The 21,116-nt window shown below is 37.7% G+C and overlaps 2 protein-coding genes across 2 annotated transcripts in view; one reads left to right on the top strand and one right to left on the bottom strand.

Annotated features, from left to right (window-relative positions):
- The window catches only part of plod3 (procollagen-lysine, 2-oxoglutarate 5-dioxygenase 3), a 16,753-nt gene extending 6,417 nt beyond the window's left edge, over window positions 1-10,336 (bottom strand). Inside the window, exons 1-11 of the mRNA XM_026199796.1 lie at window positions 10,158-10,336; window positions 8,238-8,329; window positions 8,003-8,139; window positions 6,844-7,007; window positions 3,199-3,311; window positions 2,616-2,679; window positions 2,404-2,501; window positions 1,820-1,921; window positions 1,601-1,732; window positions 209-330; window positions 22-126 (exon numbers count right to left, since the gene is read on the bottom strand). Coding sequence (XP_026055581.1) covers window positions 22-126; window positions 209-330; window positions 1,601-1,732; window positions 1,820-1,921; window positions 2,404-2,501; window positions 2,616-2,679; window positions 3,199-3,311; window positions 6,844-7,007; window positions 8,003-8,139; window positions 8,238-8,329; window positions 10,158-10,233 — 1,205 coding nt within the window. The 5' untranslated portion in view covers window positions 10,234-10,336. The remainder of the gene's footprint in view (window positions 1-21; window positions 127-208; window positions 331-1,600; window positions 1,733-1,819; window positions 1,922-2,403; window positions 2,502-2,615; window positions 2,680-3,198; window positions 3,312-6,843; window positions 7,008-8,002; window positions 8,140-8,237; window positions 8,330-10,157) is intronic.
- A 1,013-nt stretch (window positions 10,337-11,349) lies between these two features.
- On the top strand, window positions 11,350-18,900 carry asgr1a (asialoglycoprotein receptor 1a). The gene is made up of 9 exons (XM_026199798.1): window positions 11,350-11,436; window positions 12,249-12,362; window positions 13,374-13,496; window positions 16,489-16,593; window positions 16,796-16,867; window positions 16,937-17,011; window positions 17,079-17,230; window positions 18,229-18,338; window positions 18,417-18,900. The coding sequence occupies exons 2-9, from the start codon at window positions 12,266-12,268 to the stop codon at window positions 18,568-18,570; spliced, it is 888 nt and encodes a 295-aa protein (XP_026055583.1). The 5' UTR covers window positions 11,350-11,436; window positions 12,249-12,265; the 3' UTR covers window positions 18,571-18,900.
- The last annotated feature ends 2,216 nt before the right edge of the window (window positions 18,901-21,116 follow it).

Consider the following 21,116-nt stretch of genomic DNA (forward strand, 5'->3'; position numbering starts at 1 on the left):
CGTCTGTTCATGTTCACTCACTTGTTTTCTTCAATAAGAATCCGCAAAATATCAAGATTGATCAGAGCAACATCAGAGTCGATGCTGAAGAAATAATCGCAGGAGACGTCCTTCTTACACGCCTCGCTGAAACACAAACACACAATCAATGGAATCATGGGCAAGATCCCCTCATTAAGTGCAAACAATCATCAGGACTGCTATTTACACTGCCATGTTTCTGGCCTGGTCTTGTTTGAGGTTTTCTTCTGGTCCAACAATTTTTGCCCCAGGGAAGAGCGAGCGATGACGTGTCCAGAACCGTTCCACGTGCTGCTCGTGATACACAACCTGCACACAAACACACAGTTAGTGTGTGTGAACATGTGACTTGTGTGTTTCACCAGCACATGTGTGGACATGTACCTCATGTAGCAAGAAAGACATGTATGAAGGGCCATAAGAGTGTGTGTGTGGGCTGGACATCAACCGATAATCAGCTTTACCGACATTTAAGCATTTTTCAATAACTGGATATCGGTTTAGTAATATCTGATCAACCGATAAATACTATTAAAACATGTAAAATTTTCTCTGAAGATGTATTATGAAGAAGAAATTTTATATTTTACATTGGAAAAAATACATTAAAAAAAAAATGTTTTGAGATAACAAATTAGGATTAACGAAAGTTTTATAGATTTATAGTTTGTTCATTTCAGTAATGTTGTTTTCACTGTGTCTAGAAAACAAGTAAAAGACTAAAATATACAAATATTATTTTTGTATACCAATTACGATTGCAGATAAACATGCAAATAATTTGTACTGGTATCGGTTATAAAAACATCAATATCGGTCCATCTCTAGTGTGTACTTGCATTTGTTATGTATAAAATTTAAGAAAATAATATAATAATTTAAAATGTACATTGTTGTCTATTTGTTCATACAAATATCTGTTACCTCCAGGCACATAAACATGCAAATAATCTGTATTAATATCGGTTATTTAAAAAAGCAATATTGGTCAAACTCTATTGTGTACTTGGATTTGTTATGTATGAAAATGAAATAAAATAATGATTTAATTTAACAATTTAAAATGTACATTGTTTTTGTACAAATATTGTGGTTTATGAAAATTAAATACAATAATATATTAATTTAAATGTACATTGTGTAAATAAGTAATGTATGAAAATGAAATATAAAAATTGAATAATTTAATTCATTAATTAAAAATGTACGTTATTGTTTTTGTGTTCGTACAAATATCGGTTACCAGGCACATAACAGGCAAATGATCTGTATCGATATCAAAAAATAAAATAAAAGCAATATAGGTCTAACTGTATTGTGTACTTGGATTTGTTATTTATGAAAATGAAATAAAATAATAATATAATTTAACAATTTAAAATGTACGTTGCGGTCTTTGTGTTTGTACAAATACCTGGCACATAAACATGCAAATAATCTGTATTGATATCGGTAATTTAAAAAAGCAATATTGGTAAATCTATGGTGTGTACTTGCATTCTTATGTATGAAAATGATGTGTAATTATTTAACAATTTAATTTAATAATTTCAAATGTTCGCTGTCATTGTGTACGTACGTTGTTGTGTATAAAGAGTCGTAAGCGTGTGTGTGGGTAGTTCAAAGTCGCGAGTCTCTCCAGAAATTCATCCAGAAACGGCGTTGGCTGCTCGATAAACACAGCGATATGCACCAGCGGCATCTCCTCGTCCTGCACAAACACACACAAACATAAAATCTCATCCTCCTAAAGCAACCGACGCAGATTTGCCAGACTGTGTTTGTGTCAGCCACTCACAGAAAGACCGCTCAGGTCCAGCAAATCATCGTCACAGATCCCACATCCGTGTTCATACGTCCACGCCGTCGGCACATAGTTACCCAGATAATTCAGCTGGAGCTACACACACAAAAATATTGACTCTTTTCAAACAGGTTTCCTGAAGACCGTCATTGGTCAGATAAACAGTCCCGCCCCCAAACTCACGAGACAGAAGTCGACTTGCTCATGAATTTGTGATGTCTGCTTATTAAACAAAGATATATTATCACATCATATTTTTCTTACATTTCTGTGTGATGCATTTTATTTTTCAGGATTCACAGATGAAAAGAAGGTTCAAAAGAACAGCATTTATTTAAAATCGATATCTTTTGACACATTTACTGTCACTTTTGATCAATTTAAAGTATCACTGCTGAATACATACATTCATTTCTTTTAAATATAATTAATTTACTTTTTTTTTTTACCTTTTCATTGGTGTATATGTACATCACAGTGTGATCAGCAGTAAAGCAAACGTCTGATGTGAATGTCTGTACATTACATGACGGCCCAGCGGTAACAGAGCGGTTACTGTGCAGAATGTTTGCCTTTACCTTAGTCGGGCCGTTGCCATGGATAACGACAGGAAGTGTGTCATAGACCACGTTCCTAGCTCTGACTCTGGATTTCTCAAACTTCAGGACCACTTCCTCTGGAAAAACACACAGGCATCAGATAAAATCAGAAGAACACAAGCAGAATTACAGCAGGACTACAGGGCACAACACAGGAGAGAGAGTGTGTGTGTGTGTGTGTGTGTGTGTACCTATGGCTCCATTGAGATTCTGAAAAATGTGGGATTTGTGGTCCAGCGTGATGTTAAACTTCCTCTGGAAAAGAGAAACTGTATTTAGCATGAAATGTTTTAAGATATAATGATGACCGGCTCTGTTCTTCAACAACTTGGAAGGTTAAACTAACCTATTAAGTATTTTTTATGATGATTTTAAATAACATAACTGCTGTAACTAATTAATATAATGTATTAGTAAGTGTTGGGTTATATATATTTTAAGGCTTTAATTTATATTACCATTTTGACTTATTTATTAATCTTAATTTTTTATATTTTCAGTTGGTTTAATTTTTAATAATTTTTTCTTTTTTTACAAAAGTTTTCTATATTGCCATGTGAGTTTAATTTATATTTTTTTAGGTTTCTGTCATCTTTTAGTTTTAGTTAAAATTTCTTGTATTTTATCATTTAGTTTTTTTCATAACATTTCTTTATTTGAATTACCAGAACGCTTTTAACAGTTTAATTCAAGGATTATAGCTGGTGCATAAAGGCACAGTAAAGAGGATCTCAGTCCTTCATTGTGTGTTAATGCTTCTCCAAACACACACACCCTCTGCTCTTTATCCAGGTAGATGCGTGTGTAGAACAGCTGGTCGTCATCATCGTCCTTGTATTTCCACTGCTTCACTACGGCATGAACCTCAGGAGCGTAGCCGATGAAACCTACACACACACACACACACAAACAAAGAATGACATGGGCGTCAGCTGTCATGAGTGTGGGTTTCACTGCACACACACACACACACACACACACACACACACACACTCACAGAATGACATGGGCGTCTGCTGATATGACTGTGGGTTTCACTCACTCTCTCTCTCACTCTCTCTCATGTTCTCTCTCGCTTGCTCTCACAGTCTCACTCTCTCATGCTTTTTCACTCTCTCACTTGCTCTCTCATGCTCACTCTCTCATGCTCACTCTCTCATGCTATCTCGCTTGCTCTCTCACTCTCACGCTCGCTCTCCCTTGCTTTCTCACTCGCTCAAGCTCTCTTGTTTGCTCTCTCAGTCACTCACTCTCACTCTCTCATGCTCTCTCACTCTCACACTTTCTCACTCTCTCATGCTCTCTCACTCTCACACTTTCTCACTCTCTCATGCTCTCTCACTCTCACACTTTCTCACTCTCTCATGCTCTAACTCACTCATGCCCTCACTCTCTCTCACTCTCTCTCTCACTCACTCCCTCTCACACACTCTCTCTCTCTCACTCTCTCATGCTCTAACTCACTCATGCCCTCACTCTCTCTCACACTCTCTCACTCTCACTCTCTCACTCTCACTCGCTCTCTCTCTCTCTCTCCCCCTCCCTCTCTCTCTCTCTCAATTTTCAATTCAATTCAATTTCAATTCAAATGAGCTTTATTGGCATGACTGTGAAAGAGCACAATGTTGCCAAAGCAATAAACAGTGAACAAGTTATACAGATATATAGATGTATAGATATGTAGATAAAAAAAAAAAAAAAAAAAAAAAAAAGAATAATAATAATTATAAAAAAAAAAAAAAAAAAAAATTAAAAAAAATATTCATGTCAATATTGTACATATATAATCACAAAAAAAATTAGTGGATACAGGGTAAATATTTACAGAGAGCATTGCTGAAGAACAGGAGTTTAGTTTTTGTCCCTCATGATGTGACAGGAGGACACATACTGCGCTGCGAGCTGGACACACTTCTCTTTCTCTCCCAAAATATAACTGAGTTTGTCTATGTCGCTTGCTTGCCTGAATTCAGGCACAATTTGAGCTATTAGGGTAAAGTAGTGGTCTCTAATGTGTTCATATTTAGTGCAGTGTGTGAGGAAGTGCAGCTCGTCCTCTACGAGTCCCTCTGTGCAGTGAGGACACAGTCGGAGCTCTCTCTCTCTCCAGCTGTGTTTGTGTCGGCCCGTCTCCACACACAGGCGGTGATCACTCAGACGATACTTCGTCAGGAGCTTTCTCTTACTATAGTCCTTAATTTTGATCAAGTAGGGTGCCAATTGATAGCTAGTCTTTAATCTATAGAAGTATTTTAATTTGTTAATTTGTTCTACTTTGATCTGCCAATCATGGATGTATTCTTCCTGGGTTAGTTTTCCAATTTCTTTAACTTTTGCGTGTTTTAATTGAATGGTTGAGCGGAGTTGGTGTTTTCCCACTAAATGGTGCATGGGGTCACTCTCTGGGTGTCCTGTCCTGTACATAAGAGTGCAGTGATGGTAATCATCTGTCCGTGTGTCTGATAGATGGAACCAGAACTTGGCTGTTCTCTTCTGGATTTCTGCTAGAAGAGGGAATCTGCCCAGTTCTGCCCTGCAGCCGAGACTAGGGGCGTTTCTGTGAAGTCCCAGGATGTTCTTGCAGAACTCCAGGTGGAACATTTCAGTGGGTCTTTTATCCCAAGATGTGTAATTTAATTTAAATTTGGGGCCCCAGATCTCACAACCGTATAGAAGAATTGGTTTGATGATGCTGTCGAAGATTTTTAGCCATAATTTAATAGGTGGGTTGAATTTGAACAAAGATTTCCTAATAGTGTAATAAGCCCTGCGTGCCTTATCAGTCAGATGTTTTATTGCCAGGTCAAATTGACCAGAAGCTGAGATAGTGAGACCCAAATAATTATAACACGTCACATGATTAAGAAGTGTTCCCCCGATTGCAAAACTATATTTTTTGTCAGTAATGCGAGGCTTTTTCTGAAAGATGATAATTTTGGATTTCTCCATGTTGATTGGTAAGGCCCAGTCTCTACTGTAATCTTCTAATAGCGAGAGGCTTTGGTGTAGCCCCTCTTCATGAGGAGACAAGAGCAGAAGATCGTCAGCGTACAGGAGACATTTGATTTCTCTGCCCTCGAGGGTCAGACCAGGACAAGGGGACTTCTCAAGTGCTGATGCCAGTTCATTAATATAGATATTAAACAGAGTCGGGCTGAGGCTACAGCCTTGACGCACTCCTCTGTTCTGACTGAAATAATCAGTCCTTCTGTCGTTGATCTTGACACAGCATTTGTTCCCGTTGTATATGTCCTTTATGATGTCATATGTCTTTCCTCCTATTCCGCTTTGAATCAGTTTTAGAAAAAGTCCATTGTGCCATACTGAATCAAAGGCTTTTTTAAAATCAATGAAGCAGCCAAATATTTTTCCTTGTTTTGTTTGATGAACATATTTGTCTATGAGTGTGTGGAGTGTGTAAATATGATTTGAAGTTCTCTGTTTTGGCATAAATCCAATTTGACAATTGTTTAAAATCTTGTGTTCTTGGATGAACTGAATTAATCTGTCATTGATGATGGAGCAGAATAGTTTTCCGAGGTTACTGCTCACTGTGATGCCTCTATAATTATTTGGGTCATACTTCTCACCTTGTTTAAAAATTGGGGTTATCACGTTCTCTTTCCAGATCTCAGGAAAGTGTCCAGATTTTAATAAGAGATTGAATAATGTTAGGATAGCAAGTCTCAGTTTGGGGCTGCTGTGTTTCAGCATTTCATTAGAAATTCCATCTAAGCCACTTGATTTCTTATTTTTGAGGGATTTCATCTTCTCTGTCAGTTCAGGTAATTCTATGGGTTTGTCTAAATGATTGAGCTGGTCTTTCCTCGTGAATTCCAGGTTATTTAATTGGGAGGTCAGATGTTTTTGGGCGAGGGTTGGTTCGTTTAGAGAATAGAGTTTTCTGAAATGTTCAGTCCAGATCTTTGGGTCATAGATGGGAAGGTGTTTGGCCTCTTTGGATTTATCTAAATTATTCCATAAATCCCAGAAAGAATTTTGATCGATTGCTTCTTCAATTTTGTTTATTTTAATTTTGATGTGGTCAGTTTTCTTCTGTATTAATAGTGACTTGTATAGTTTAAGTGTTTCTTGATATGTGGCTCGTATTTGTTGGTTTGCAGGGTCTCTGTGCTTTTTATTTGATAATGATCTTAATTCTTTTTTTAGTTTTTGGCAATCTTTATCAAACCAAGCATCTTTAGCGGTTTCTTTTTTACATCGGTAATTTTTTTTTTTTCTCTCTCACTCTCTCATGCTCTAACTCACTCATGCCCTCACTCTCTCTCACACTCACTTACTCTCTCACTCTCACTCTCACTCGCTCTCTCTCTCTCCCCCTCTCTCTCTCTCTCTCTCTCTCTCTCTCTCTCTCTCTCACGCTCTCTCACTCACTCACTCACTCTCTCACTCACACACCTCCAGAGTTGAGGTAGCGTTTGCCGTGATGCACTGCTGGGTATTTGGAAGCCAGTCTCTGGTCCGGCCAGCAGAAGCCCTCGGCAGAGAAAACCACGCGATGAGAGAAACGAGAAAACTTCCTGAGCAGCTCCTCTGGACCGCTGGCTAAAATCACATCATAACTACACACACACACACACACACACACACACACACACACAAAACATTCATGTCAACATCACACAGACACTGTAGAGGGAGTTCAGTTAGGAGTTTCCAAAAACACTCGCCTGCTTTGTACTTTATATGAGTCCTTGGTGTGTATGTTGTTTGTTGATGTAACTCTTACTAGGAATTTTGTCTCTATACAAACTTTAAAAATAATGAAGTTTCTTTTTTTTTGCAAAAACCATGATTAATTGGTGTATTTTTAAAGGAACAGCATCTTCTTTTATTCATCGAAGAAAAAATAAAAGGCATAATTTTGTGTAGTTTTAACTGCTGGCAGATAATACCTTTATTTTGCCATTGGAAGTGATTTATTATTTTAATAATAAGTTATTTTAATATCACTGATATAGTATTACAATTTCTGCTAATATGTTGAATAAGATTAAATGTTTTTATTTTCTGTTTTACTCAGCAGGAGATAGTTTTAGTAATTCGTCACTTTTATAATTTAAAAAAAGCTGTAAATATTTCAGTTGTAAAATAATTGAAAACAAGAATATTTAAATAAAATAAGTTTAAAATAATAAAAATAACTTACATAGTTAACGTTTTATTTTTTCAGTTTTCATTACAATTTTAGTTAAATTTGTAGTAATTTTATGCGATTTAAGTTTGTTTTTTTTCTAAATTTCAGTGTTTGGTTTGATTAATTTCAGTGCTTCGACTAAAAATAAACCCAGTTGTTTTCATATTATTATGTTTTGTTTGTTTCAGTTTCAGTGAACGATGTTAACACTAGAGTATTGCCCACATGATGTGAAGTTACCAGTGAGCATTTCTGCAAACCATAAACAACAGAAGAAGAAAACACACATCAACACACAGTGACTGTTTTTGACACAAATGAAACCTCATACTCACCAGGGTAAGGAAATCAAGTTACATAAAGAAAGAAGCTATTATTAAGGAGCAAAGGAGAAACCAGGTCATGACATTGTGTTCTCACCTGTCTACAAACATGATGACGGTGTTTTGTTTGTCTTTGTGTTTCTCTAGTTCTGTCTTCAGCCATCGAACCTTCTGACCTCCGCCGACGGTCCGGGCCACATCTCCACCCTTCCACTCCTCACCCAGACCCAGAACCTACACACCACCACCCACACACAACCGTGCACACATGTAACTGATGTCCTCTCAACTACAGAAACGTCAGATCTGGAGGGAAGGAGCAGATGCGACACCTGGACGCTGTAGTTGAACTGTCGGATGGTGCGCATGAACCTCAGGTAGCCATCGGTCACTTCTGTGGCGGCGGTGATCACCAACAGCTCATCTGAACACACACAAACATCACGGACTTCACAGATACCCAATCTGAGCTGGAGGTTTACAATGGCTCTGCATCTACAGTGAAGGGTGGATGAGATATATTCGAACCCTTCTGTTGTGTTGGGGTCACGCATTTATTAAACTGCTTAAAATACTGGTTAAACTATTTATTTCTACTTGGAATTTGGTGAACTTTTTTCATTTAGGGTCATCAATGTGCATGCAAAGTTGGATGTGTTTTGAAAAAAAAAATGACCCACATATGTATTTTCAAACTGCTTGAAATGCTAGTTAAGCTAATCATTTCCTTTTGAAATTTGGAGCATATTTTTAATTTAGCATCATGAATGTGCTTGCAAAGTTTCGTCGGTCAGATGATTTCTGAAAAGGCTGTACAAAAATTGGTAGGAGTTTGGTGTTGGGAACTGAGCTCTGTTAGTTTCTGTGCAATTCGACAAAACTCAACCCTTTAAAAAAACATTAGAATTGGTTTACAAAAAAAAGAAGTAAACTAAGAAAACCCTTATTGTAGCTTAACAAAGACTAAAATATGACTTACACGAGAACTTCAAGACTCTAAGTTCACACAAAAATAAAACTCGTCTTTGAATCTTTCAAGAGAAATTCAGTGTTTCTTCATCTACTTGAGTTTCAGAGTCAAAAGATCTGTCGAAGGTTATTTTTTTCAGTTACTAGTCTGATGCAACACTGAAAGAAAGGATGAAAAACAGAGAAAGACACAAATAGAAATAAATACTACTTACACTAATTACAAATAAAGTGAGATGCCATTTTTTCTTGTAGTTGTTCACTCCTTAGTGTGAAAACTACCATTACAGATAGTCATTTTTAAAATTATTTTGTGGCTGTGTTAATTTTGAACTAAATATATGACCTCTAACACAATAGAAATAACAATACATGGGAATTATTACATTTTTTAAAAATATATATTTCTAATCCCCGACAACAGTTTTTCTGTATTTACACAAATCTTTAGCATTATTCATAGTGTATATTTTCACTAAATTGCACGAAAAGCAGATTCCAGATTACCCAGATTTGACCCCAAAAAACAGAAGCTGAGCCCAGTTATTATTCCAATAATGATGGGAAATGTGAATCAAAATTATACTTATTTTACATATACATGTTCACAACTCTAAAAATGGAATAAATAGATTTGCTATCCACGGAGTCAGAAAAACACACTAAAACATAAAAACAACAGCATGATAATGGTCAGAATGTAGTTGAGTGGTCACTGTGGATGAAGATGTGAAGTCTGCGAGAGATCCTCAGAAACACAAGCACATGTTCTTCTGTGGAACCTTCTGGATCTCCTGCGGTTCTGCGGTTCTGTTCACACATGCAGGAGATCCAGAAGCTTCTAAACGACCCTCTTAACTCTTTTTATTCAGCATTTCCATCACACTTCATACAGATCTGCTGCGGTTTTCAAAAATCTTCTGAGTTCCTCTTTACAGATCTGCCATGGTAAACAGTTTCTGGGTGAAACCCGACCTACAGTAACCTACAACTGTTACAGTTATTACACGGAATCTATGTAAATATGAATAACGTTATTATTCAAACATTCCCTGCCCTTTTTGATGAATTCCTTTGATGACACAGGAGCTATTATCAATTTAGCACAATTTTAAACAGAAGTATGGTTTTGGACCAAAACAATGTTTACCATTTGTTCGGTTCTGATCTGGTTTTGTTTTGTTTTCGCTGATTCGGATCCGCTCGTGCGCGGTTACGTTAGATTCGGATCTGACTGGACATTTAAAGCAAGACGTGACTGAAAACGATGTAACGGTTCTTACCGGGTTTCCCGGTCTTCGACTCGGTTCGGCTGAGCTGAACGACGCCCAGGATCAGGATCAGGAGCACCGCAGTCATCTCGATCGGCCTCGGTTCGGTTTTCCCGTCGCTCCAGCGCAGAACTCTCCCGAAGTTCGGGGACGCAGGGCAGGAATTTTAGCGTCAACTTGAAGAAACCGCCTCACTTCCGCTCGAACAGCCAATGACCGCGGAGCAGAAGATGACTGACAGGAAACTGGCCAATAGGAAGAGAGAACGCGACGGCGTTTGACCAATCAGAGTCAGACAAATGGAACGCTATTCTTCTAAAAAATCAACCCTTTGGGCTACAGAGAGAGTGATTGAGGGAGGAGTGCCACGTTTTAGGAATAACTCAAGGGGTGTGTCTATATAACGTTTCTAAAAATACATATATATGTAAATCCTACAAACCAATATAGAGTTTTTACATTGGCAAAACATTAATAACTATAATGTCTTTCTTGATTGATTTGTTATTATGTTAAATTATTTAACTTTTAAAAATAATATATGCTCATACATTTGATTTGGTACGGTGAAAAGCTTTTTTTTTATAGTTTAAAAATATTAAATTCACGAAAACTATGAAATATTTTAAATGGAACTACAGGAATGAAATTATGAGAAACCAAAGCAACTGGGTTAGTTTAACCTGAAGTGTGTTGTAATCAATCTTCACAGAGCACTGGAGGCAATGCAATATAATACAGATAGTCTATAATCCATAATAACGCTTCCTCCAGTGAAACAGTGTTCTGGTCTGAATCAGGAGAGAAATCTGCACAGATCAAGCAGCGTTTAAACAGATCTAAACTAATCTGTGAGAGACAACAGCAGATGCACTTCTTCACTGGAGGAAGTGTTATTCTGGATTATAGACTCTATGTGTTTGAGTTAAAATCATCTTAATGCTGGATGTGTTTCAGGTTTTGTCTTCTCCAGATGTTCACTGATGGACTGGAGTGCTGTGGATTATTGAGATGTTTTTATCAGCTGTTTGGACTCTCATTATCATGTTCTGGCATACAATACAATAAAGAAAAACATAAAAACGGTTGAAATCATGAGTTTAATACTGAACATATGAAAAATCCCCCAACTAAACACACACACACACACACACACATCTGTGTTCACAGCTCATGTTTACTGCACACAAAGTAAATATTCTTTAATTCAAACAAGCTCAAAGTACAGATTCTCTCTCTCTCTCTCACACACACACACACACACAGCAGGATCTGATTTCTCACACAGGAGGTAAGTGAAAAATAAATATTTATTTCCAAAATAAATCCAAGTACCTTGTGAACTATTAATACTGTAACAATAATCTGAATCGGCGGACCGTCGGAGACTGACAGTCGGATCTATTCTAGATTGGTTTAGTTTGTTTTCGGATGAACAAACCCGAACCTCGAGTGAGAAACACTGATCCCTTACAGCTTCAGAACCACTGTGTCCTCTTCTTATATTACTTCAGAATCAAAAGCTATACATGTTATTTAATATTTCAAACTGTGAAAAATTAACAGGGACATTTATTTATGTATTTGCCAGTTTCTCTAAATAATTTTTTATCTGTTAAGCAGTCACTGAGTGACGGAGCTAAATGATCTTTTAATCCTTTTCTCTGTATTAAAGAAGATGGTCAAACTCTCTTTCTGGAGATAACGGTTGGTGAATAAGCACCGTCAAACCTTTAGGGTTTTAATACTCTTGAAATCTTGTCATCATTAAAACAGATAGAGGTGTATCTTTAACATTGGTGAAAATGAACTAAATAGCGGTCATGTGAAGAAGCTTCATCTTCTGCTGCGAATCAAAGTTCAGGTTTGTTGAATTTGCATCATGAAAAAGCATTCGACCAATAGAAGCTCTGATCACCTGGGACTGAGGCTCTGTGATTGGCTGGAGGAACGACATGCAGCAGTGTTTCATTGGTCTGGGATCCAGATTGAAGCCATTTTCAGACCGTCAGCTCAATATGAGGAGGTCGTCTCGCTGTGACATCATTTCCTGCAGAAGAATGAACGAGTGATGAATATTCATGAACGTGTGTGTGTTTGCAGGTCCAGACTCAGTCATCATGAGGGCCGTCACGTCCGAAAGCAGCTCTGGAAACGAATATACAGACGAGTTTGAAAATTCAGAGAACAGTGATGACACAGAGTTCTGGAGGAAAGGTGTGAGAGAAGAAAAAACTGAAAACAGATGAATGCACATGTTAAATAATGTGTTATTTCAATGTGTTAGGAGATAGAAAGCATCAATAATCCAGTAGAAAAAGTCAATGGAATGGCCCGTGTGTGTGTGTTCTTTCTCCAGCATTCCTCTGCTTGTTGACTGACTGTAGTTTATTCAGCTGCTCAACCTCCTTTGACCTTTGACACACACACACACACACTGAATTCTCCCCCTAGCAACATCCTAGCAACCTTAGAATCAGAAGAATCGCATAGCAACAATTGAAGAATTCCGCTTCCAAACATCAACATCAACACCATGGCAACAAGAACACTTCATCTTCACAAAAACAAACATCACTCACATTTTTCTTTTATTAAATATCAGTTTTAGAATATTATTCATAAAAAAAATAAATAAAAAAACACTAAAATGTAGGCTGTCAGTATATACTGAGAACAAAATTGATCAGAAATTACTGCGTTTACAAATAATTACAAAGATGCAGCAAGTGACATTGAATTAAATAGTAGAAGGACTTGTAAATGTATTTTCTTGTAAAACACACTTCATTTACATTTATTTACAACATATTATGTACAACAAATGAGACAAATATATATAAACATATATATAAACGTGTAGTGAACGGAAATTAGGTCTAACATAACATCAAATACAATTTTTGTTTTCACATTTGCTCCAATAGCAAAAGATAAAACTGTTACAACATAGTTTTCTGAAGTAATGTTAAGAAAAAAGAAAAGAAAAAAAAAACATCTGAAAAAATATGACTCTGAATTATTGATCTGATATATATATTATATATATATATGTGTATTTTTACTAATCCCTTACGAAAATTAACCATGGTTTTACTGTAGTAAAATTGTAGTAACCCATGGCTTTTGTGGCCGTTTTTTGGCGTATTTACTACTATTTGTATAACTAGAGTTTTACTACATACCATGTACCGTGTGTGTGTGTGTGTGTGTGTGTGTGTGTGTCAGAGTCGTCTGTGCGCAGGATCGGAGAGGCGCCCTCTGGCGGTCGCTGGCGGTGGCAGGTGTTTGCTGCGATCTGTATAATGGCTCTGGCTCTGCTGCTGCTGATCATCACAGTATCTGTGATCCGTGAGTAAAACATCATCATATCATACTGACACCATGATCCTATTTGTCTTAATTCATTTCTAAATAACTTATATTGTCAGACTGGAGTGGTTCAAATAGGTCTAAAAAGCTATAACAGCCTACTTATAAGTCATAAATAGAGATTTTTATGTTAACATAGTTCATCAGTCCATAATTACACAATTTAGACAACGTAAAACCAACAACATTACAGCAGCGCAGAGGCGGATCTAGACAAATATTGATGGGGTGGCGAGAAGGGGGCAGGAATTTTTGAGGGGTGGCAGCATATGGCAGACGTATATATACTGAATTTAGTCACAGTTATCACAGTTTGATGATAAATATATGTGCACACTACAAAAGGACACAGCTATCATTTACAAACTTAATCTCATGCAATCAATGTCTTGCATTTGAAACAGTTCATATAAGGAATAAGCACCACACACTCACTAATGCATACAGTATATTGAAACTTCTTTGTAAATTATAATTTGAAGTAACAAAACCATGGTTAATTTGCAGTTGCCATGGCTACAAGAACGATGATCTGTGGTGTTGTTAAAACCATGGGTAATTGTCGTAAGGGAACCTGAAAAAAAAAAAAAAAAAAAAAAACTTTCACAGGAATGTGCCTGAAAGTGATAAACTGGCCTCGATTTTACCTAAATGATTTACTCTTTATTTTAATATATATAAAAAATGTATAAAGTGTGCATTGTAGCTGACACCTAAATGAATACATTACATTAGTTTTATGACTGCAAGTCTTTCTCCTCAAATGCTATTGAGCTTCAAATTTGCGTTTGTGCCCATGTGAAAGAGTTGCATAATTTACATATGATTTACAGGTTATTTTAATAAATATCAAACATTTAATTTAACTGTGCATTATAGCTGATAAAAGTGGGTAACGTATCACGAAGTAGACTACACCACTGTAACGTTAGTTATTTATCATCTCAAAGTCTGTGCTTTCATTAAAGCTTCATTTATTGATAGATAATCAATTATTACCCAGCTTTTCCTCCTGAGTCTCAGGCCGGTGACACACTGCCTGTCGTGAGCGTGACGCTTCTGCTGGGTGGCGGCTGCTTCGCGTTTTCTGTGTTTTTATACAGTCTATGGTCTTTACACACCAGAATCACTGCTGCTGCTGTAGGGGACATAGAGGGAGACCACCGACAGACCAGGGTCTTGTCTTCATGACAACAGTATCTATACTTCATGTTGAGCATAAATATAAAGCCTACTGATAAAGGACACCTTCAACAGTATTGACGGAAAAATAGACTGTTTGACAGGTGTAATATTTGAAAATCGAAAAACATTAATTTATTTTTTAAATTACATTTATATCTGAATATGTCAGAGTTCGGAGCGGGTTCGCGAATCATTTGAGTCAGTTCGGCAGTTCGGAGCGGGATCGCGAATCATTTGAATCAGTTGGGCAGTTCGGAGCGGGATCGCGAATCATTTGAGTCAGTTATGGGGATCGCGAATCATTTGAATCAGTTCGGGAGTTCGTAGCGGGATCGTGAATCATTTGAGTCAGTTATGGGGATCGCGAATCATTTGAGTCATTTGGGGATCGCGAATCATTTGAGTCAGTTATGGGGATCGTGAATCATTTGAGTCAGTTTGGGAGTTCGGAGCGGGATCGCGAATCATTTGAGTCAGTTCTGGGATCGCGAATCATTTGAGTCAGTTCGGGAGTTCAAAGTGGGTTCGCGAATCATTTGAGTCAGTTTGGGGATCGCGAATCATTTGAATCAGTTCGCGAGTTCGTAGCGGGATCGCGAATCATTTGAGTAAGTTATGGGGATCGTGAATCATTTGAGTCAGTTTGGGAGTTCGGAGCGGGATCGCGAATCATTTGAGTCAGTTCTGGGATCGCGAATCATTTGAATCAGTTCGGGAGTTCGTAGCGGGATCGCGAATCATTTGAGTCAGTTCTGGGATCGGGAATCATTTGAGTCAGTTCGGGAGTTCAAAGTGGGTTCACGAATCATTTGAGTCAGTTTGGGGATCGCAAATCATTTGAATCAGTTCGGGAGTTCGGAGCGGGATCATGAATCATGAAAGATTCGCGCTTGTAAATTTTCAAATTGTCCATAACCTTTAATTCGTTGCTGCCAACTGGGTTTTTTTTTTTTTTTGCCACCCTATGCAACCCGATAATTTTATTAGGGGGGTTCTATCTGTGTATACTTTTAATCATTGCTTTGTTTTTATAATTGCCTTGTTTGATTAATTGCACTGTTTAACAAAAAAGAAACAATTCAGATAAATAAATAAAAAAGATTCCCGCTGAATTAAATTATTCATGAAACAACTCCGAAGTTCCGATCTGAATAATTATTCACAAACCTGCTCTGAAGTTCTGATCTAATTGAAATGATTAGCTATACACACGCTGAAGTTCCAATCTGAATCAAATAAATAGATATATATGCACTGAAGCCCCATCTAGTTCAAATGATTAGCAATATGAGGTTTGAAATCCCGATCAGATAGACAATAGGCGATCCAATTGGAGCACTTCAAAGTGAATCATTTTGCGACGCAATGTTTTAATTGATTCAGAGTTTCGAAACCGTTAAGCTAACCCTTTAATATGATGAGCTGCAGCTCAAACTACATGTCAAAAAGATGTGCATTATGAAGCTTTTACCTTAATTCACTATGTTTTAAACAGTGCTGTCAAACGATTAATCGTGATGAACGCGGAGACGAAGAAGAGTCTTTATTAATCCAAACAAGATTCTTTTTTTCTTTTTTTGTAGAAAAGATACATCAGCATTTAAACTACCTTCCAACTTGTAAATACAATCATGACTTGAATGCACAATAATAAGGCCTACAATTAATGTGGAATATGTACACAAATAAGTGGATATTTTCATACATTTTACAAAGTTTCAACCAGAGCCATCAATAAAAAAAAGAATGATGTTTAATTTTTTCATTTGTGTAACTGTTTTGTTAGATGTGAAGTTTGGCAGGAAGTTCTCAACTACAGAGACGAACATACAGAATCTGACGCAAACGCTTGTGAGCGTCATAACCAGAACACGTGACCTGGAGGAACACGGTAATATAGCCTTCATCATCTTTCAACCATGTGAAATGACTTTCTCATCTGACATAATCAATCGCTCTTGTTTATTAACTAGTAAATCAATTAGACACTGAAGAAAATCAAGTCCAAACTACATTAGTTTTTTTTTACTGAATTTAATAAACTATTACCACAATATAGAAGTAAAATGTGTTTTAAAATGACGTATGTTCAGGACATAAGCTGCTTTTGGAAATCAGCAGTCTGGAGTTTAACCAAGAGACAATGCAAAGCATGATTAATGATAGTAAGTAGCACACATACAGACAAACTAATGTAAATCCACTGCAGATCTTATTAATATGTGTTTGTTTAGTGTCGGACTCAGCGCAGGCCCTCCGTGACACAGTTTCTGGTCTGAAATGCCAGATTAACAAGATAAGGAACAACAGTAAGTGATGCTGTATTAGTGTGTTCTCGTGTCTCATGCAGAGCGTGACACACGTGTGTATGTTCAGACACGCAGGAGCTGTGCTGTCCTGATGGATGGATGCTCTTTTCTACAAACTGTTATTTCTTCTCTGATGATGGGATGCCATGGGACGCGGCCAAGGACGAGTGTAGGAAGAAGAGATCAGAGCTGCTCGTCTTAAAAAGCAGACAGGAGAAGGTCAGAGCGGATCCGTACTGTACAACTAAACCAACAGAGAGTAACCAACAGCACCAGCCACACAACTAAACTAACAGAACTACTCAACACAGCTAAACCAGCACAACTTAACCAACAGCACCAGACATACAACTTAATCAAAACATCTACACTAACACAAACCAAACCAACCAAGACCAAATCAATTCAAATAAACAAAAAAAAGTAGGGATGCATGAAAAAAAATCGGCTGATATGTAATACGCAGCTTGTCAGTAAAGCCGGTTCTGTAATCAGTCTCTACATGTGCGTGTGTTCACTGACAAGCTGTGCAAAACATGTGCAAAATATGACAGAGATTTACCACAGATTACAGAACTGGCTTTACTGATAAGGTGCACATTAAAATCAGACGATATTTACCATGCATCCCTACAAAACAAATACACTAAAGCAACCAAACCAACACAACTAAACCTACATGAAGAAACCAACAAAGCTAAACCAAAACAACTAAACCATCACACTTAACCAACATCATCAACAACACAAGTAAACCAGCAGAAATAAAGTTAAAACAAAAGACACAAATCAAAACAACTAACCCACCAAACACACAACTAAACACATAACCTCTTGGACTGTTTCCAGCAGGTGGAACGGCCCATATATCTCAATCTCAATCCAAGTCTTTAACTATTTTCAAAAAACATTAAAAGACACTTTTCACCATCACCTGACCAATGAATACTAGCACTGACCTATTCTATTCTATTCTATTCTATTCTATTCTATTCTATTCTATTCGGTTCTATTCGGTTCTATTCTATTCTATTCTATTCTATTCGTTTTTGTCTAATTTAGTAAAAAGCTCGCTATATGTGTAATGTGTTCTCTAGTTGTTCTGATTGAATAAAAGCGTCTGTTACAGTAAATGACTCAATGTAAAGGTAAAGCGGCATGTTTTTTCTGACTCAATCAGTGCTCTTGTAATCATGTGTGTGTGTGTGTGTGTTCAGAGTTTCGTGATTAGTAAGACCAGGCCTCTGTACTACTGGCTGGGCTTGACTGATGCCCACACTGGTGAGTGGGAATGGCTGGACGGAACGCCGTATACGATCATCAGGAGGTGAGTGTGTGTCCAGTGGCAGGAGCATCGTTCACACTCCAGAGTTCATCACGTGTGTGTGTGTGTGTGTGTGTGCAGTGAATGGATGCCTGGTCAGCCGGATGACTGGAAAGCTCACGGTTTGGGAGGCGGTGAAGACTGCGCTCACTTTCATCACGACGGACGCTATAATGACGATCACTGCTCTCGTCTCTACCGCTACGTCTGCAAAGCTCAGGCCTCCTCCATCTGAGACATGAATGTCCTTCACAGCATCAACAATTCACAACAAAAAACATCAAACAAATATAATATCAGTGTGAATATAAACACTAATAATGGTTTAATAAAAGTTTCTGATTCGTATATTTGATGTATATAAACAATATTCTGTATTGATTTTGGAGGATGACAAGGTATTTTAGTTTAGTTTCTCATGTTCCTGTGCTACAAAAAAATGTTGCTCTGGATGAAAGCAACAGATAAACGAATAAATGAAGCTCTGTACTTTTGATTCTACAGCCACGCTGAAAGTGTAACTGTTATTGTATTTTTGATCAAATAAATGCAGCTTTTGTGAGCAGAAGAAACTCTTTCAAAGACATTCAAAAGCCCAAAATTGTAAACAGTACAAGCATACCGTTCTCTCCACCTCTATGTGGGTTTGACATTTTAATCATGAGACTCAAGTGTAAACACTGAGCTTTTTTAGGTTGGACAATATCTTTATGTTTTCTCTCTGATTCGTCATTGATAACTTCTGATTCTACCACTAAACTGATTTGTGAAGGGTCAGAGGTCACGCTTATAGTAACTTCTGTATTTTTCAATGTTTTTCCTTTATTTTCTTGTGTTTGAAGGACATTGTTCAGTGATTCCTGTATGGAAAGAGTATATTCAATCCACGGGGTCAAAGGTCACAAATGGAATCACTTCTGTATTTCCAAATGATTCCTGGCTTTGTGTTCGAAGGTCATAGTTCTGTGATTTTTATATGGAAAGAGTCTTATTTTGGATCTCTGGCTCCTCTGTCAATTTTTGTAATGGAGAGCAAGGGTATTGGAGAAAGTACAAGTGCACGAGGTCAAATGTCACGCTCTTGCGCTGCATTTGCACTTCCCTCTTTAATGCTGCCACCACCACATCTGCTTCACTATTGGACAGCAAGCTGGAGACTCCGTCCATATCCTCATGCCCTTCCCACGTGTGATGCTTGTCCTCCGACTCTTTCAGATGCTTGCACAGAGATTCCTCCCAGATTTCTTGCTTTTTGTTTTACTATGCTTTTTCCCTAATATTTTGATTTTTTTAAGGTGCCATACAATATTTGAAATTGTTCTCTGATGGCCCGTTAGTGTGCATATGAAGTTTAATCACAAAATACCCCACTGATAACCAACTTTTAGGGTATGAGCCAAAATGCACTATTATCTGTGTTTGTCCTCTTAAAATGAAAATGAGCTACTGCTCCTTTCGAGACTTAGGTCTCTGATCCCCCTTACCCAACCCCACCCCTAAACCTAACATCACCATTACATCAACTAATCAGGTATCATGGTGTAAAAACACCTTGATCTCGTAACTCCCATTACTTTCCTGCAGAGACCTATACTTGCTCCTTTCTCCCTTTTCAGACAAGTGCGGAGCAGTCAGTGTTGCCAAGTACATGGTTTTCCCATGGGTTTAAGCGACCCCAATAACATGATATTTGAAGTCAAAGTCACCTTTATTTATATAGCGCTTTAAACAAAATACATTGCGCCAAAGTAACTGAACAACATTCATTTGGAAAACAGTGTGTCAATAATGCAAAATGACAGTTAAAGGCAGTTCATCATTGAATTCAGTTATGTCATCTCTGTTCAGTTTAAATAGTGTCTGTGCATTTATTTGCAATCAAGTCAATGATATCACTGTAGATGAAGTGACCCCAACTAAGCAAGCCAGAGGCGACAGCGGCAAGGAACCAAAACTCCATCGGTGACAGAATGGAGAAAAAAACCTTGGGAGAAACCAGGCTCAGTTGGGGTCAGTTCTCCTCTGACCAGACGAAACCAGTAGTTCAATTCCAGGCTGCAGCAAAGTCAGATTGTGCAGAAGAATCATCTGTTTCCTGTGGTCTTGTCCTGGTACTCCTCTGAGACAAGGTCTTTACAGGGGATCTGTATCTGGGCTCTAGTTGTCCTGGTCTCCGCTGTCTTTCAGGGATGTAGAGGTCCTTTCTAGGTGCTGATCCACCATCTGGTTTGGATACGTACTGGATCCGGGTGACTGCAGTGACCCTCTGATCTGGACACAGACTGGATCTGGTGGCCACGGTGACCTCGGAACAAGAGAGAAACAAACAAATATTAGCGTAGATGCCATTCTTCTAATGATGTAGAAAGTACGGTGTTATGTGAAGTGTTTCCGGTTCCGGTTTACCTAATTAATGCAGCCTAAAAATCCTTTAACGGATTTGGATATTAAAAGCATATTAGTTTGTTATGTGTATGCCAGGTTAAAGAGATGGGTCTTTAATCTATATTTAAACTGCAAGAGTGTGTCTGCCTCCCGAACAATGTTAGGTAGGTTATTCCAGAGTTTAGGCGCCAAATAGGAAAAGGATCTGCCGCCCGCAGTTGATTTTGATATTCTAGGTATTATCAAATTGCCTGAGTTTTGAGAACGTAGCGGACGTAGAGGAGTATAATGTAAAAGGAGCTCATTCAAATACTGAGGTGCTAAACCATTCAGGGCTTTATAAGTAATAAGCAATATTTTAAAATCTATACGATGTTTGATAGGGAGCCAGTGCAG

The sequence above is a fragment of the Carassius auratus genome, chromosome 23, assembly GCF_003368295.1.
Source record: "Carassius auratus strain Wakin chromosome 23, ASM336829v1, whole genome shotgun sequence".
Taxonomy (NCBI): domain Eukaryota; kingdom Metazoa; phylum Chordata; class Actinopteri; order Cypriniformes; family Cyprinidae; genus Carassius; species Carassius auratus.